Below are 19824 nucleotides of genomic sequence, written 5' to 3' on the forward strand. Positions count from 1 at the left end.
TCTATGGTGACCTTGATGTATATTTCAGCATTCTTTTAAATTTCATGATTAATTTATCTGCTACCATGATGGCAAGCCTGGATTTTTTAAATCTGCGCATGAGTATGATTCACTACTGTTCTACATGTGCCTTCTGACTTAAATGTCTCTCTTATAAATTATGGACTGTTGATTTGAAACCAACTCAACATTTTAGAGAAGAGCTTCTTGAAACATATCCAGCTTCCCCTGTTATTTTTATAGATGGGGGATCTGGGCCCAAGGTCATAGAGTTAACCAGGAGGAGGGCTAGGGTCTCCTCCCTCATCATCCAGGTTCCTCACTGCCCTATGACACTGATTAAGAGCATGGCAAATTTAAATCTGGCTCTACCTCCTATCAGTTATGTGACCTAAGCACGTCACCCAACTTTTGCAAGCCTCGGTGTCCTCTTTGATATAACAAAATAATAGCACTTTCCCCAGAGAGTAGCCATGAAGATTAAATGTGTATAAATGTGTAGCCCAATGCCTGGGGCATATTTGGCACTCACCAAATAGCAGTAATGGTCATTACTTTATTATTCCCTCTGAAAAGTGTGGGTACTTCCTGAGCAGGTGGTGTACATTATAACATTTTCTTTTGTGTTTTCTCTTACAGCTGTTATATTGGGCTTTAAAAAAAAAAAAAAAACACAAAAACTGTTGTTTGGCATTCCCATCTCTTGCAGGTGGGTTCTCTAAGATTTGTTTTCTACATCCCTTGTTTTCTTTTGTGTTGTTGGAATCCATGTGCTTGGGCTGGTCCAAGGCTCCATCTTTGCCTTAGTTACCCCTTGCCCCATGGCATGTAATCAGCCCTGCAGGTAGTACACAGCCACCTGCACAGAGCTCCAAAGCTTTCACTCCACTTCTCTTCATTATTTCTTCTATTCCAATTCTTAAGGTAGACACTCTCTCTCTACTTTAGGGGCTTGCATTAACATTTAAAGGTTAATGTCTAAGACATAGCACTCTTCATGTGATGTCACAACACGTGTCCACTGGGATGGATTTGCTTCTATTGGATCTACTGATCACTTTGAAGCTTACTGCTCTTGTATTGCTGTTGAATCTATTTCAGATGTCTCCTCCCTGGTAATTTTTGTTTTTGCTACATTTGATTTGAAAGAGTTTCTCTGACAACATCCCACATGTTCCAACATACTATGTATTAACTTCAGCATTTACAGGGGCACCTGGGTTGTTCAGTGGTTGAGCATCTGCCTTTGGCACAGGCTGTGATCCTAGGGTCCTAGGATCAAGTCCCGAATCAGGATCCCCGCAGGGAGCCTGCTTCTCCCTCTGCCTATGTCTCTGCCTCTCTCTCTGTCTCCCATGAGTAAATAATATATATGAACTTAATATATGATGAATAAAGTCTTGATTCCTATTTATTCAATAAATGATATTGAGATAATTGGCTTTCAGGGAGAAAAAAATAAATTTGAGGCCTCACTTCATACAATACACTAAATAAATCCCAAAATTAATTCAAGAGTTAAATTTAAAAATCTAAACAACACCATACAAGTATTTTTTTAAAAAGATGGTCATTTATCTTATCTATTGGATATAGAAAGGATTTCTATAAGTCTAAAAGTAGATCAAGAAATAGCAAGGGGGAAAAAAAAGAAATAGCAAGGGAAAAAATTTAACAAATTTTACCATAGAAATATAAAAACTTTGATACTGCAAAAATGCTCAAAACTAAAAACACACTAAAAATGTTTATGGCAATTAATAAATACAAAGATTTGATATTTTTAATATGTATTGAGTTTTTGTGCAAAGTAAGAAAAAAATTGACTTCTGGTTAAAAATGCCAAATTATATACTTGCTCCCTCTTGAAACTCCACTAAAATGACACTAAAATATATTTTAGAAGAATAAATCACAAGATAAAAAGATCTTAGCAGGAGACAATTGCAACAAAACTTTGAAAGCTAAAGAGCAGAGATGGACAGTGGTAACTGATCTGACCAGCCTGGGGAATCAGTATTCTATGCTAGCAATAGGTAAATGGCATTACACTGAAAAACTCACAACATATCAGGAATTGGTTCTTGAAGTAGGACTAAATGTGGAGCTGAAACAGGCTTAATGTCTTTTTTAGAAACAGTCAAGGGACTGTCCTTCCCTCACCTTGGCCAAAGACAGAGTTTATCCTGTAGAAAAGACAAAACACGGGGTCTGCATACTGCAGGGAAATTGGCACAGTTGACGTGAAGATATCATACTGAACACTGGGGTGAGTCATTTAATATATGCACACTGAACACTAAAACATCCAGCTCACTTTCCAACTGAGCTTCTAGCACACTTCCAGCCAGGTCTTTACTCTTCAGGCAAGAGATTGGAAGGTCTTTTTCTGGAGGATATGACAACCTGATAGGAAAAGCATAAAGATGCTGAAATTCAGGCTTCCCCAGGTATGCTAGGGAAAGCATAAAGATATCTGAAATTCATGACACCATATTAAGACTACAATGTGAATTGTGACCCTTGCAGTTGGGTTATATGGCACTCCTGCATATCATGCTGCAATGAAGTCCAAAGTGAACGAGATGCAGCCTTAGGACCAGACTACCAGTCAAGCATTTGAGATCCTACCTTACATATACAAGGATCACCAGACAACCACAGGACTATAGATGACAGAGACCCAAATAAAGAAACAGATGAAAGTAGCTTATACTGTAGGGAGATTATCATTTTTTAAAAAGATTTTATTTATTTATTTAAGAGAGAGCAAGAAAGAGCACAAGCAGAGCGGAGAGGGAGAAGCAGCCTCCCATGAGCAGAGAGCCTGATGTGGGATTCAATCCCAGGACCCTGAGATCATGACCTGAGCCAAATGCAGACAATTAACTGACTGAGCCATTTGCATCCTGGGAGATGATAATTTTAAAACATACTCTCATTTATATCTTTGGCAAGTAAGTCTTGCGTTCATAAAGCACGAATAGGATGCATAAAACAAGAATATTCAGAGAACAAAAAAGCTCTTAAAGTATTATAGTAGAAATAAATTCAGTTGAAGTTTTGGAACATAAAGGTGATGTGTTTTCCTCCCTGCAAAAGAGCAAAAATACAAAGCGTTGTAAATAGGAAAAAAAAGGTAAAATAATTAGAGAACCACTCCAGGAAATCGAGCATGTGAATAAAAGGAGTTTGAAAAAGAAACTCAAAGAAACTGAAGGATGACCATTTGCCTACTAAAAAGACATATTCAGTACACAGTATGATGGACGAAAATAAACTCAGGCCACAACACATAACTAAAAATTTACAACACTGCGATTATAAAGCAGTCCTTGCCAGCTTCTGGGGTGGGGAAAGGGAAGGAGATTACATAAAGTTTTGGCCTTCTTAAAATCACATTGAAAGTTACAAAACAATGGAACAGTGCTTTCAAAATTCTGAAAGAAAATTATTTCCAATCTATATTCCTATACCCAGCTAAGCTATCCAAGAGGTATGAGGGTAGAATCCACACACTTTCACATATACAAAGTCTTACAAAATTTATCTCTTTTGTTCTCTCTCTCTCTCTCTCTCTCTCTCTCTCTCGAAGTACTGGATTATTGTGTTCCTCCAGAAAAGAGAAAGATATGAGAACAAGAGACCTAGACTTGAGAACTGACATGAAGGGAATTCCCAGGATAGGAATGAAGAAGCATCTCAGGATGATAAATATAATGGAAACCAGGCATGGCATACACAGCAACCATTCCAAATTGCAGCAAGGCAGAGAGCTCCAGTAGACAGTTCATCAAGCTGAAGCTGATGTGAACAAAATTAATTAATTGATTAATCAATTAATTAATTTTTTTAAGGGAGAGAGAACATGAAGAGGGGAGGAAGGGAGCAGCAGAGGGAGAGGGAGAGAGATAATCTTAAGCAGTCATGAATGTGGAGTGGGGCTTGATCTCATGACTCTGAGATCATGAACCTGAGCTGAAATCAAGTGTTGGATGTTTAACTGAATGAGCCACCCAGATGCCCCATGAATGAAATTATTAAGAATAAATTAGACAATAATCAAAGAGCATAGAATTGAATTAGAAATAAGTACATAGAAAATTATGTATATTAGAAATAAGAAAGATGTAAACTCCAGGGAAAATAAAAATCTGGGCAGGAAAATAACTGTGATTCAGCTCCAAATAACATCACAGTCATTAATTATAACACAAAATATTGATCTATGCTGGGAGTATAGGAGAACAAGAGGATGGGAAGTCTGCATGTATGTGATGAGAGTTAGAGTGAGCTTGTAAGTGGTAAAAGGCTGTGGAAGAAAAGGAGATCTCAGTCATTTGTACTCATATTGATTAGTAATACTAAAATTGAAGTGTGTTAACTAGAGATTTGGAAGGTAGTACGTACATAATCAGCTTACATGGATGAAATATTTGCCTCTGTCTAGAAAAAAAAAAGGGAGGAAGATTTCTGGTGGGAAGTAGAAGCCTGTTTGTCTATATTCTTTAAACTCACCAGTGGTCACTACCCTGAGTATACCTTTGACCACAAACCAGGCCCCTGCCAGAAACCAGTGGTGGAATGGGAGCCAGTTCTCCCTTGTTCTGCCCCCAAGACACGCTGGTCCTTTTTTGTTTTTAGGGCTTTAATGCTGATCACAGAGAAATGGATTGGGGAAACAAAGATTAAAGCAGGTGAAGTGACAAAAGTTGCATGATCTTAGAATTTGTCCAAGGCTGGAACCTTCATCCAGTCCTTCCTCCAAGATGGTAATAGGCAGCCTACTGGACTTCTGCTCTCAGGCACAGATTCAAAAGGTATGGTTCATGAAATATGCCCTGATATTGTTCTAAAAATCATTTTAAATGGTTACTTTTCTCTGTTATAAAGTAATACATGGACATTGAAGGAAAATAAATGGAAAATAAAGAAAAATATAAAGAATACATTTAGATCACCCTAATTTTATAACTTTTTAATTATATAATTATAACTTTTTAATTATATAATTATAATTATAACATAATTATAATTTTATAATTATTAACATTTTGTTCCAGTCTTTTTTATCTTTAACCTTATAAACTTTATTAACTTACATAAAATATACACCTTTCATATATAATGTAAGCCACCCACAAATAACCTTAAAAATTTCTAATAATATTTTTTACTGTCTTTAACTAGATAAATGATTCTCAGGATATATATAATTTATACCTCTCATAATTATAAATTATATCGGCTGCTATTATGAGAATGAAAAACTTGAAACAACTTAAATGTCTTTTAATAGGAAATAAATAAATCAGAATATAATTATATAATCTAGAATATGAAATACTAAGTGATCATTTTTTAAAAAGTACTATTGCAGAAGTGCGTTTGTTGAAATGGAAAAATATTATGGTGCATCGTATATGTTTAAAAAGAGAGAGGAGGACTATTTTTATTTACAACTAAATTTCTTTAATTATTAAAAAAAAGGGAGGGAGGGTGCAAAATTTTCTGTATAGTACAATCCATTTCTTGATGTGAAAAATAAATTTTCTGTACCTGGCACTGAGGTACATTTGTGCATTATCTAATTTAATTTTCAAGGCTTTGGAAAAATTAAAAAACTGTTCCACTTCATAGAAACATGAGGACTCCAGGAGAAAATAATGCAAATATTGTCCAAGGTAGAAAGGAGAGGGAGTATTACTTCTCCACTAGGTATGCAATATGCCTTATGAGCTCAGGAACTTGGAAAGGACGATTCCCCTGAGAAGGTCTGGGGTTGGGACATGTGCAATTCGAGAAGCCTGTGAGTAAGAGGGGGAGAGAATGGGTAAATGGTCAACAGTTGGGGACAGATGCATCTGGAAGGTCAGCTGCTGGCATCCAATCTTTCCCACGTCATCATTTTGATGCTCCCTTCCTGAGTCAACCCAATGAGTGGGCAAAGGATGATGTCACAGAGACTTTTCTTTGCAATAGATCAGAATGGGGAGCAGAACCTCAGGAATGTAAGATGGGACTAATGATTTCTTCTGGAGTTTAAAAGGGTCACTGTGTTGTAAGAAATCCTGAGCTCTCTGAGTCCCAACTACTTCACTACTGGACAAAGAACATTTTGCTCATCTTTTTACTGAACTCCCTACATCAAGCAGGTAAGGACCTGCCACATTGTAGGAAATGCCATCCTGTCCCTTCCCTATGGATAGCTATTCAACTTAAACCCAGAGGAAGCAGAAGCACCAGCCCCATCTTTGGGACTCCTCTGATGTGAAGATTGTCAGGTCACACTTCTACCTCAAAAGCCACCACTGTTCCTGCTCCAGCCAGAGCTCCAGTGGTATATCTGGATGTCAAGAGGGCAGAAGCAAAGCAAAGCAGGTTTAGGGGCTTTGTGTTTGTAACTCCCCGTGGGGCTGGGACAGATGAGGGATCTCTGGGTACCCAGGCAGGTTATGGCAAGGCCTCCCTAACGCCAGTGTAGCATCTTGCATTTCTAGGGCCAATCCAGGAAAATGGGGGCTCTGGATTTTAAGGTTCTGACAGACCAGAGCAAACCCTGTACTCTTTGAATCCTTGGTGGGGAATTTGGAAGAGATATTGGCTCACAGAGATGGTGACAGAAGAAAGAGAGGGCAGGGAACCAACCCACCAAAACTGTGGGCATGAGTCTCCCACTCCTCAGCAGAGATGGCAAGAACTTAAGCCTTGGCATATCACCTGGAAATGACTTGCAAAGGAAGCACTTTGATTTGCCTTTGATTTGATTCAGGCAAAAAGGCCACGCCAGGAGTGAATGTACTCCTCCAAATGCTGTCTACTGTCAGCCTATCTGGAAAAAAAGTGTCCAGCTGCATATTAGTCTATACCTGTGTGGTTTTATTCAGATAATTGACAGAGAATAAATGGATATTAATTTTTCCTGTCAAGTCATTTTCTGTCAAGACAGGTCAGGTGGAAGCACACTGTAGGAAATGTTTTCCATTTCCCTTCACAACCACAGGGCTGAGCATAGGCCTGGCACAGGTTAGGTCAAAAGGAGATTGATGGTGAAGGGACCCTCACCTACCTGGCTCCTTCTAAAGCCCAGGAAGGGGTCCCTGCAATGTGTTCACTAGCCATATGCTTTTGTCAACTTTGCAAAAGTAAATAGTTTCAGCCACATTTGGCTACCACTCTGGTCTCTTTGCACTGCCACCTTACAGGCTCTAAATCTTGCATCAGTGGCATTAGAAAGGCTATTAGCACTCTCAGGATCTGGCTAAGGAGAAGCTGAGTCAGGAGAAACTTAGTTGAAAGTGGTAGTATGTACTTATGTGGTTTGAGGCACTAAACCACATAATTAATTTACTGCTAGCCACCTTGGGGTCATTACTGTGTTTTCTCCTTCCACCCGCCCCCGCCCCTGTGCCAGCTCACTCTACTTGGTGACGTGAAGGTGCAGAACCCAAGGTCACATTATGTTATCAATGTGTCCTATAGCACCTGGCATTGACATATGTGGGTGGGTGGATGAGAAACAAGTTTTGAAATGTATGGGGCCAGAAGCAAGTCTGTGGATGATCTGACAATCATCAGATACACAAAATTGCCAGAGAAGATTTGGTTCTTAGGATATGCAGGCAAGATGGAAGTTGTCTCCTATCAAGAATATAATTAATAATGCACATGATACACTTATAAATACAGCATGCATTCAAAAATTTTTTGATAGAAATCAAGTACAAGAGAATTCCTGTGTTTGCAGGGCACGAATCGATAGCAGTGTTACAGTCTGTGTGTGACGGCATGATGATGTAGCTCAACTAGCAGTAATTAACAAATAAATTTGGACTAACCAATGCTAGAAAAGTGACTGAATTATCTTTCCTTCTCTTTATAAAATGAAGAGGTGATCAAAGAGTACCCAACCTTCACTTAAAGAAGAAAAGAGTCTGCAAGCATAAAATGTGGGGGGAGAAGTATGACAGGGGGCTGTGAGAAAGTGAAATAATAAAAATGGCATGCTATACTTTGGAATTTGTGGCATCTTGTGGTGTTTATTTCTTTTTTTTTAAATTTGTAATTTATTGAGGTTTTTTACCAAGTTAATAATATTCTCTTTCATACATGATTTTGTCTTCCTACTTTTATGTTCTTTTTCCTTAAAGAGGACACCTGCTTCTTTGGGAAACTTTCCTGAATGGGAGTTGCCGTGCTTGCTGCCCTGATGGGTGGGAGCTGGGCATTTGGCACATGTTGTACCAATTAGAGCTCTTTCCTGGAATTTTAAAATGCAAGAGCAGCCAGAGCGGTATGCACCTGCTTTGGGAGAGAAGTGTGCGGACTGCCAGCAGCCTGTCTGCACTCCTGCGTGGAAGTCCATCTGTGACAATGAAGCACAGGCACCAGCAGTGTGATGAAGAAAATGCGCCATCTTCAGACGAGGCAAGGAGAGCCCCCCACCCCTAGGCTGTGGCTCCAGGGGGCTCCTCTCTGCTTTCTCTGGGGAAAGAGTCTGTGAGGCCAAAGAGGGTATGGTATGTCCACCTCAAGTCTGTGTGCCTCTCCCCTTTGAGGGCCATGAATTCTCTGCCCAAATGGCCCTGGGCCTTTTCCAGAGGCTGCTTGGGTCTCTTCCCCAGGTGTGCCCTGCTAAAGATAGACCATGATGCAGGTGCACGCACATAGGCCTGAAGATGGCCAAGCATCAACTATGTGGGGAATCTGGGGTGTGTGTGTGTGTGTGTGTGTGTGTGTGTGTGTGGCAGGTGGGTGCGGAGCTTGGATATGCAGGCTGGGATATCCACATTCATGCATGTAAGACCATTTATGATCTGGAGCAAAGTTTGAGGTGGGAAGAGAAGCAGAAGGCCACAGGCTGTGGGTCAGCCCTCCTTGAGTGGGTTCCAAAGCAGAACCTTGAACAGTGAGAGAATTCTAAATTCAAACCTAACCTTCCAGGTAGAATGATCAGAACATATTTAAGAGTCTGTAAGTTTGGTTTATAAATCTCCAATATTTAGACATCCAGTGTGTGGGGATCCATTTGTATTCTTGCCTTGCATTTCACAAACATCAGGAGAAGGCCTTTGTAGAAGAGAAGAAAAAGTCCCAGTGGCATCTGAGTCCCTGGCTCAACACGTTCCTGATGCATGATTCACCTTGCCTATCTCTTGCCCTGATCTTGCACATTAATAAAGAACACATTATTGCCTGAGCTAATCTGGATTTATGTAACTTTGATTGTGAATCCTAGCTAATATTGACAGTAAACTAGGCTCTGATTCGGAGTCTCACGTTTCCACATAGTTTACACCAGCTGCCTAACCACCTGTCCAGCTGCAAGCCAAGCAAATCTGGCTGGTACTCCTGCATGGAAAAGTCTGAATCCAAGGAAAAGAGTTTTACCTACCTGACTCCAAAAAACACTTGCAGGAGAGTGCAGATGCCAGAGACGAAGAAAATCGTGCTGATGAGGTAGCTCTGAGTCAGTGGGTCATGCTGCAGACACAGGTCCTTGGCCAAGATGAGCGGTATGGCTACGAGGCCCCCCAGGGCCGTGAGGAAGTGCTGTGGGCAGAGCAGAGAGAGTGGACAGGTGGCAAGTACATGCTGTGACTGCCTGTTCCACCCTCATTTCCATTGGCGTTGCCCTGCCAGAGGGAAAAATGCTACCTCTGGTCTCAGAGGAGCCTAAACAGAAGTAAGAGGGAGGCATCCAGATCAGCCATGGAAACAAAGAGACCAGGGAGCAAAAGACAGACCCAGACTGAGGGTCTGGGGTTCAAGTGCAGAATCCTAACACTAGAAACTGATATCTTAGGTAAGAAACCCAGGCAGGAACACAAAACAGGGGGACATGACAGGAAGCAAAGAGGTGGGCTTCAGAATAAACAGAGTGCTGCCCACCCAGCCACTGCACGGAGCCCAGCCTCACAGCTCCAGTTGCCTAGCTCACAGCCTCCAGCTGTAGCCACCTAGACACTTTGGGGGGTCTGGCCTAGGACTAGTGGTTCAATGCCTATGTTGCTAACACTGCTGCCCTGCTCTCACACCCCTTTAGAACTGGCCTGCCTGGGTCCCACTAACACCATGGAGAGCAAGCACAGCTTACAACAGGCAGAGGGCAGTGTAGATGACTGCACTGAAAGGAACAGTGACTCAGACACAACAGCAGGGCATTAGCAACACAGGAGACTCTCTTGAAGTGCCAGGTCCTGGCGAACAGGGCACACTGCATGGCAGGGCACTAAGGACCTCCACTTCATAAAGGCACTACTGTCAAGAGCAAAAGTCATAGCTGACTTTCTTACCACAGAGAGACAGACACAGAGAGGCAGACAAAATGAGGAGACAGAGAAATTTATCCCAAGTGAAGGAATAGGACAAGGCCACAGCCAGAGACCGACGTAAAACAGATATAAGTAACATGCCTGATAGAGAATTTAAAGCAATGATCATAAGGATACTCACTAAACTTTAGAAAGGGGTGGAAGAGATGAGTGAGATCCTTAACACAGAGCTAAGGAAGAACACAGCTAAGATAAAGGGCTCAGTAAACAATGAGGAGCACATTTGATGGGATGAATAACAGAATAGAAGGAAAGGAAAAAATGAGTGACCTTGAAGACAGAGTCATGGAAAGCAATCAAGCTGAACAAAAGAGAAAAAAATAATTACACAAAACAAGAATGGACTTAGGGAACTCAGTAACTCCATCAAACATAATAATATTCATATTATAGATGTTCCAGAAGAAGGAGAAAAGGGGGCAGAAAATATATTTGAAGAAATAATAGTTGAAAATATTCCTAATCTGAGAAAGGAAACAGGCATCCAAATCCAAGAGGCTCAAAGAACTCCTAACAATGTCAACAAAAGCAGACCCACACCAAGGCATAGTATAATTAAACTTGCAAAATATAGGGATAAAGAAAAAAATCTTAAAAGCAACCAGACAAAAGAAGTCTTTAATTTACAGGGGAAAATCCATAAAGCTAGCAGGAGATTTCTCAACAAAATCTTGGAAGCCAGAAGAGAGTGGCATGATATCTTCAAAGTGCCGAACAGGAAAAATCTGCAGCCAAGAATACTCTATCCAGCAAGCCGATCATTCAGAATACAAGGAGAGATAAAGCAAAAATGAAAGGAGTTTGTGATGACGAGACAGCTCTGTAAGAAATATTAAAGGGGATGCTTTGAGTGGAAAGGAGAGATCAAAAGTGAAAGTATAAAGGCAGGAAACCAAAAGCAGTAATAATGAGTATTTCCATAAAAAATCAGTCAGGGAACTCACACACACAAAATATATATAAAATATAATAACGTATGCCTAAAACGTGGAGAAAAGACGGGTTCAAAACTTAAATGACCATCAACTTAATATAGACTGCTATTTGCAGAACAGGTTATATACAAACTTAATGGTAACTATATATCAAAACCACTAACAAGCATGCAAAGAATAAAGAGAAATAAATTGTAATATATCACTAAAGAAAATCAGCAAATTATGGCAGAGAGAAAGACAGAAAGGATCAGAGGAAAGTCTTCAGAAACAATGACAAAACAAGTAATAAAATGGCAATAAATGCGTATCTATCAATACTTATTTTGTAAATGGAATAAACACTTAAAAGACATAGGGTGTCAGAATGAATTAAAAAAAAAAGACTCACCTAAATATTGCTTAAAAAGTGACTCATTTTAGATCTAAAGACACCTGCAGATTGAAAGTAAGGGACTAGAGAAATATCTATCATGCAAATGGATGTCAAAAGAAAGCTGAGGTGGGGGGCACCTGGGTGGCTCAGTCAGTTAAGCATGTGACTCTTGGCTTTGGCTTAGGTCATGATCTCAGAGTTGTGAGATCAAGCCTCTCATCAGGCTCCACACTCAGTGAGGAGTCTGCTTGAGGATTCTCTCCCTTTGCCCTTCTCTCTGCTTGCGCTCTCTCTAAAATAAATAAATCTTTTTTTTAAAAAAGAAGCTAAGTAGTAGTACTTATTTCAGATGAAATGGACTTCAAAACAAAGACTGTAACAAGAGACAAAGAAGGACACTATATAATAATAAAAAGAACAGTCTAACAAGAAGATATAACGATTGTAAATATTTATGCACCCAAATATATATAAACAGTTAATAACAATAGAGGAACCTAATCAATAGTAATACAATAATAATAGGGGACTTTAACACCCCAATTACATTCACAGACAGATCATCTAAAAAGAAAATCAACAAGGAAACAATGGCTTTCAATGACAAGGGACCAGATGGATTTAACGGATATATTCAGAACATTCCATCTTAAAACAGCAGAATATACATTCTTTTCAAGTGCACATGGAAAATTCTCCAGAATTAGATCACATAACAGAATAGTCCCACAAAACAAGCCTCAACAAATTCAAGAAGACCAAAGTCCTACCATGCATCTTTTCTGATCACAGTACTATGAAACTAGAAGTCAACCATAATAAAAAAAAAACAAACAAACTGGAACGATCATAAATACATGGAGATTAAATAACATTAATACTAAACAGTGAATGGGTCAACCAGGAAGTAAAAGAAGAAAAAAGAAGTACATGGAAACAAATGAAAATGAAAACACCACAGTCCAAACCTCTGAGATTCAGCAAAAGTAATTCTAAGAGGGAAGTTTATACCAAATACATGCCTATTTCAAGAAGCAGGAAAAGTCTCAAATAAATAATCTAACCGTACCCCTAATGGAGCTAGAAAAAGAACAGCAAGCAAAACCTCAAACCAGCAGGGAAAAAAATTAAAGAATAAAGATTAGAGCAGAAATAAACGAAAAACTTTAAAACACACACACACACACACACACACACACACACACACACACAATAGAATAGGTCAATGAAACCAGGAACTGATTCTTTGAAAAAAAAAAAAAAGAAAGAAAGAAAGAAAGAAAGATCAATGAAACTGATAAACCTCAGGCCATACTGATCAAAAAGAAAAGAGAAAGGTCCCCAATAAATAAAATCATAAATGAGGGAGGACAAATAGCTACCAACACTATAGAAATATAAACAATTGCAACAGAATATTATGAAAAACTATATGCCAACAAATTGAACAACCTGAAAGAAATGGATAAATTCCTAGAAACACAAAATACCACAACTGAAACTGGAAGAAATAGAAAATTTGAGCAGACTGATAACCAGCAAAGAAATTGAATCAGTAAGCAAAAAAGTCCAGGACCAGGTGGCTTCCCAGGTGAATTTGAACAAACATGTAAAGAAGAGTTAATACCTGTTATTCTATAACTATTCCAAAAATCAGAAAAGGAAGGAAAACTTCTAAATTCTTTCTATGAGGCCAACATTATCCGGATACCAAAACCAGATAAAAACTTCATTAAAAAGAACTACAGGCCAACATCCCTGATGAACATGGATGCAAAAACCCTCAATAACATACTAGGACACTGAATTCAACAATATAGTCTAAAAATCATTCACTGTGATCAAGTGGGACTTATTCCTGGGTTGCAAGGGTGGTTCAGTATTCCCAAATCCATCAGGGTGATATATTACATCAGTAAGAGAGAGGATAAGAGCTATCTGATCATTTCAATAGATGCAGAAAAAGCATTTAACAAAGTATAGCTTCCATCTGTGATAAAAGCCCTCAATGAAGTAGAGTTGGAGGGAACATACCTCAACATAATAAAGGCCATAGATGAAAAACCCACACTTAATATCATCCTCAGTAGGGAAAAATAGAGAGCTTTTCCCATAAGGTCAGGACCAAGACAAGGATGTCTAATCTCACCATTTCATTCACCATAGTACTGGAAGTCCTAGCGACAGCAATCAGACAAGAAATAAATGGCATCCTAATTGGTAAGGAAGTAGTAAACTTTCACTATTTGCAGATGATATGACATCATATATAGAAAAGCTGAAAGACTCCACCAAAAAACTGCTAGAACTGATAAACAAATTCAGTAAAGTCGCAGGATACAAAATCAATGTACAGAAATCTGTTGCATGTCTATACACCAATAGTGAAGAAGCAGCAAGAGAAACTAAGAAAAACAATCTCATTTACAGATGCACTAAAAGTAATAAGATGCCTAGGAATAAATCTAACCAAAGAGGTGAAAGATTTATACTCTGAAAACTATAAAACAATGATGAAAGAAATTGAAGAGGACACAAAGAAATGGAAGGACATTCTATGTCCCATGCTCATGAATCAGAAGAACAGGTATCAGTGAAATGTCTATACTACCCAAAGCAATTTGCACACTTAACGCAATCTCCATCAAAATGCCAACAGTGTTTGTCACAGAACTAGAACAACCAATCCTAACATTTGTATGGACCTACAAAAGACCCCAAATAGCCAAAGCAATCTTGAAAATGCAAAGCAATTCTGGAGGGGCGCGCCTGGGTGGCTCAGTCAGTTAAATGTCTGCTTCTGGATTTTGGTTCAGCTCATGATCTCAGGGACATGAAATCGAGCCCTGGGTTCAGGCTCTGCACAGCGTGTGGAGTCTGGTAAGATTCTCTCTCCTTCTCTCTCTGCCCCTTCCTCCTCCCACTCCAAACAACAACAACAAAAACAAAAACAAACCACAAACAAACAAACAAAAAACAAGAAGAAAGAAGAAAGAAAAGCAAAGCTCTAAGCTTTGCTTCCAGACTTCAACTTATATGACAAAATGTAGTAATCAAAACAGTGTGGTACTGGCACAAAAATAGACATATGGATCAATGGAACAGAATAGAAAACCCAGAAATAAACCCACAACTATATATCACTTAATCTTTGGCAAGCTGGAAAGGATATCCACTGGGAGAAAAATAGTCTCTTCAACAAATGGTGTTGGGAAAACTTGACAGCAGCATTTGGCTTTCTTAAATTCAAAAATAGGACCTTACGGTTTTCTGAGTCAGTGAAGATAGATCTATGTTATTCATATTATCCATTTTATTGGTTCATAATAATATTTTTAAGTAGTATGACATTGGCTTTTCTTACTTCATAGGAAAGCGCTAAGAAGTAAATAAAAAGTGTGTCCCATCTCTGATAACCCATGTTGAGTTTGTAAAATGAAAAGAAGCACATCTATGAGTCTGGAAAATTCATGTCACAAAAAGTTACAAAATTGAAAGTGAAAGTGGAAAGCCACCTTCCCTTTCCTGGTTCTTCTTTCCAAAGCTAAATACCTCGATTAGTTTCTTATGAATCCTTCAAAACCACAAATTACTTCTATCTCTCCCTCTCTCTGTTTTTTAACACACACACAAAAGATAACAGTATATACACAGTTATTTACTTTGCTTCTTTCGCTTACTATCCATTGGGGAATATTCCCCAACAGCAAGATAAATGTGTCTTTTTCTCTTTTGAACAGCTGCACACAAAAGTCATCTGTTGGGTTGTGTTACAACTTGTTTAACCAGTTCACTTTGAAGGATATTTGGATTGTATTTACCGTTTTGCTAATTTGTTGTGTGGTTTGACGTTACTATCGCCAATGATCTTACAAGAACATCTTGGTATTTTGTTGAGATGTTGTGCATCTTCAGTCCTTGCCAGTGTATCCACAGAGAAATTCTTAAGCACTGGGAACTGGGCTAAAGGGCCTGTGATTTATATGTTGATGGAAACTACCAAAGGCCATCCAGAAAGGTTGCATCAAAAAATGTTCCAACCAAAGTGTTTGACAGTCCTTGTTTCCCCAAATTCCCCCCAAGCACTGGTTATCACATTTTTTTAGTTGTTGCAAATCAAATAAATTGAAATTGGTATCATGAAAATGATGCAGTCAGGTTCCTTGATATGACCCATCAGCTTAGCATGAGAGAGAATCTTCTGCTAAGTCCTACCACCCTCACCTCCACACCCCTGAGAAAAAGAGACACATGGAGCTTTGAGTTCCCCTGTAGGTCAACTACATGGAAGACAAGAATATGAGTAACCAAAGTTGGGGAACCTTGACTAGTTTGGCCTGGGTGTGATCAGTGTTACTTTTGAGGCAGTCTAGTGTCTTCGGACCCAGTGCTCGCTGGGTGGCATTACCTGGATCCCCATGAGGATGCAGAGATACCATGGTGGGATATCCAGGATGCTATAGATCAGCTGGCTGCTGCTAGGGCTCCTGGACTGCCCATCCTTCTTCCTGCCTTGGCCTTCGTTGTCACAGTTGAGCACATCGTCACCTCTCTGCTGAGAACAAGAGAAGACACACTTAGGCATTTTAAGAGGAATCAATGGACTTCCTGATTTCACCTGGATAGATAGATGGCCTGCCAGGGGGAAGAGGCAACAGGACAGGGTTAACAGCTGGCCAGTTTGGGATTCTTAGATCCAGACTCAAAACACCAGTGATTTTCTGCACTGTACATCTAGGTGGGCCTACATGTGAAGTCTGGAGCCCTGCAAGGGGAGTGGCTGCTTGGCCTGAAGCCCTTTGCAGACAAGCAACCTTGGGCAGGAGGGGTGGGGGCCAACTCCAAGGTCAGAAGATGGGCAGATTTCCCTCCCAGACCGGTAAATGGGGCTCCTGGGCCCAGAATGGTACAACTCCCACTGGCCCTGTGTTTACGTCTGCCAAAGCTCTCCACACAGCCTTTTTGTTATAACAGACAGTTCCCTTATCCACCTCTTGGGTTGGGCTGGGAGTTCCGTGAATGCGTTCATCATGCCTTACCCGCCTGTGTAGTCCCAGCTGCTAGAGCAGCCGACACTTATGTTGGGTGTAGACCGACCGAATGGATGGATGCGGCAGGCAAATGTCAACGGCTACAGTGCCCACCTGCCTGGGGCTGACAGGAGGTGGCTCTGGTGCAGTGACGGCAACCTCGGGAGGGTGGGTCCTGGGGGGAAGAGGACCCCTGCCCTTCTGACTGCACTCGCACCCCACCCAGCCTCCAGCCCCCCACCTGGCCCTCTGTGTTTGTTTCCTAACACTCCCACCGACCTGGCTCTAGCCAATGGGGTGGTCCAGGTTTCTCCAAATGCGGCCTTCATTATCCTGGGTCGGTGCCTCAGCTCCCCCTGCGGCCCCCACTCGAGCCCCCTGCTTCCCCTACCCTCTTGCGGCTCCCCAAGCTCAGAGCCTCCTCCCCACCATCTCCCCTGACCTCCCACACCCATATGCTTTTCTTCCCCAGTAACTCCCAGCACTCTGTGTCCCTCTGTTATGGATTTCATGTTTTCTCTCTTGTACCAGAACATTCCTGCATGCCCTGCTCTCCCCCAGCTAGGCCATAAGGGCCAGGAAGCTATCTTCCCCTTGCTAATACTTCTCCAAGTTCCTGGCAGAGCAAAATGCATGCAAAGCCAAAAACATCTCAGGGAAGTGGGCCCTGGAAATGAAGAGAAGACCGACCACTGAAGGAGGGTGGGTCCAGGCCCAGACCCAACACTCTCCAGGAGGCTGCAGGTAAACTAAAATGTGGGAGTCCCCCAAGGATTTCCCAAGACTTTTGCTTTCTTCTGTTTTGTTTCATTTCATGACAGTAGGGCGGAAAGAATTCTGGGGAAGGAAGAAGAGACATCTCTGCAGGGCCTCCCACAATTTCCTGGAAAAGAGGGCCAGCCTCCATTTCTTCCCCAGAAGGCAGGGCAACGGTGGGCAGGGGCTGGCCGCCTGGGCCGGAGGGAAATCTGAGAGCCCCAGGGAGGAGGGTACCACCCCCTCCCCCCCCACACACACACACACCGGCCAGGGCTGCAGCCCCGGCCTGGTGCTGAGGAGCTCTTTCCCCCCTATGGTGGCCATCGGCAAGCACCAGAAGGGCCCCAGTCAGTCCACTGTGCTGCGTTACAGCGCTCAGAAATAGGTTGTGAAGGTGGTGGGGCCAGGGCTCACAGACCAGCCCCGAGATGCCCCCAGAGGGGTGACTGTCACTTTACTTCTCTGGGCCTCAGCTTCCCCATCTGAGAACAGAAGCACTTGTGTCATTGGCTTGGAAAGAAGGAAATAAAGCACATGAAATGCCTGGGGTGAATTGGCTGGTTGGTAAATATTAGCTCGCTCTCTTTCTCAGATGCCCTCTCTCTTTCCTTTTGCTTTGTTTCAGAAAGTCCTTCTGATCAAAGAAATGTTAACACTGAGAAACTTGGAAAACAGATACTCAGAGATTTGGATTCAGCAGCGACCGACCTGTGAATAAAGGTTAAACCAAAGAGGATCTTCCAACTCTTCCCCATTGCTTTAGGATTTGCCCATCAAGGTTAGTGCCCCTGGAGGAGTTTTTGCCCTTATGATGGAGGTTGTGGGGGCAGCTGCACACCTATCTAACCACTTTAAGTCTCTAGAACGTGAGCCACCATCCTGAGCATGAATCAATTAGGGCTCTGGAACTCCAGGCTGGGGCCCCCTCCAGGCCTTTCTTCCATTCTGCTCCCGTCCCCACTCGTTTTTTCCCTCTCTTTTAGCAGCACTCACCAGAGGGTCGGGGTGCTCACAGCTGGTGATGGTAAAGCTCATGGCAACCCAGGGTCTGCCCGTTTTGGCCTCGTCTCAAGGTAAAAACGAAGGGAACCCGCTCCGGTTGAAAGAGATTGACGTTTCACCGCCTGCCAAAATGGAGAGAAAGACAAGGATCCTGGGCTGGCTCTGGGAGGGGTGGGGCTTCCAGACTTCTCTTGCCCCCTCCAATCATCACGGAGACCAAGGTGCACTCAGGTGCAGCAAATGTTTCATAATTTAATAAGTGTGAAGGAGTGTGGAGAGGTTAATGATCCTCTATGACACTAGGGGAACAAATCAGGTACAGCCTTTTGGGAGTGGCATGGGAGTACTTTCTGAAAGCCTGATTCCGGGAGGCAGGAGAGGAGGGGTGGTGATGAGGGTGAGGCTCTGGGCTGAAAGCACAGGCTTAGCAGTTTCTTAAAGTTGATTCTTAATGACTAGTTGAGCTGAAGAAATAGTCCAACCAGCCTGGCCTCTGAGATGCAATAATGTAGTCATCATAAGACAAAGGGCATTCCTGTTAATCTGGGAGATACTGCCAAGGTACATTGATAGAGCACAGCTCTCAGGGGAGAATCTGAGAAAAGAATGCCTTTAAACCTTACGTGTCTATCTTCCTAACACCCAGAAATATCTAATAGCCCACTCTTCAGAAAGAGAGATCCAGGAAGGTGTACTCTTGCTCTTACTCTGCACAGGACCCTCCTCAGATACTCTGAATAAACTCCCCTCCGTGAAGTCCAAAGAAAGCCAAGTACCAGCTACTCCTGGTCGCAGAATGTTCTGGAATGGGTGGAACTGGGTCCCAAGTTTCAGGAAACACATGATGGGATGCACATAGACATCAGTGGATGATGATCCAAGGAAAAACACAACAACGAGATGTTTGACAAGCCAGTGGGGTGGCGGGTGGGTGGGTGCAGGGGACAGCACTGAGTTGGGCTAGGACAGAAGAGCCAGCCATGAGTAGCCGACCTTAGTGAATAATTAGCCATGTACACTGTGCTACACCTTTTTTGTATTTCCTTGTGTAACATTCACAACAAATTAGCACTCACATTCTTCTTTCACTGATTAAGAAATTGAGATGTTGATGGGCCTGGTAAGCTTTCCACTTAGGTTCATAACCCACGTAGAGCTGAGAGTCGAGCCCAGACAGTCTGGTCCCACAGCCTGCAGGGGCCAAGGAGATCCTCACGGAGACTTGACCTCTGGGTCTGAAGGTGTCTGACGAGGCCCGTGGGGAGATGGCCCAGAGAGCACATCCACAGATTGGGGCTTCCCCACACTACCCCTGAAGGCAGAAACGTGGGTCCTCTGCAAATGGCACCCAGGGGCCTCGAGTTCACCTCAGGAGTGAAGGTGAGACC

The 19824-nt window shown here is 41.8% G+C and overlaps 1 protein-coding gene across 2 annotated transcripts in view; it reads right to left on the reverse strand.

Moving 5' to 3' along the window:
* Positions 1-18898, reverse strand: part of LOC144284047 (solute carrier family 23 member 2-like) — a 38884-nt gene extending 19986 nt beyond the window's left edge. Inside the window, exons 1-3 of one of the 2 annotated variants that reach the window (XM_077848425.1) lie at positions 18428-18898; positions 16054-16200; positions 9395-9552 (exon numbers count right to left, since the gene is read on the reverse strand). In XM_077848425.1, the coding sequence (XP_077704551.1) occupies positions 9395-9552; positions 16054-16200; positions 18428-18469 (347 nt within the window). In that variant the 5' untranslated portion in view covers positions 18470-18898. The remainder of the gene's footprint in view (positions 1-9394; positions 9553-16053; positions 16201-18427) is intronic. The other variant, XM_077848426.1, reaches the window with a different exon arrangement.
* Positions 18899-19824: the final 926 nt, after the last annotated feature.

This window comes from Canis aureus, chromosome 15 (genome assembly GCF_053574225.1).
Source record: "Canis aureus isolate CA01 chromosome 15, VMU_Caureus_v.1.0, whole genome shotgun sequence".
In the NCBI taxonomy this organism is placed as follows: Eukaryota; Metazoa; Chordata; class Mammalia; order Carnivora; family Canidae; genus Canis; species Canis aureus.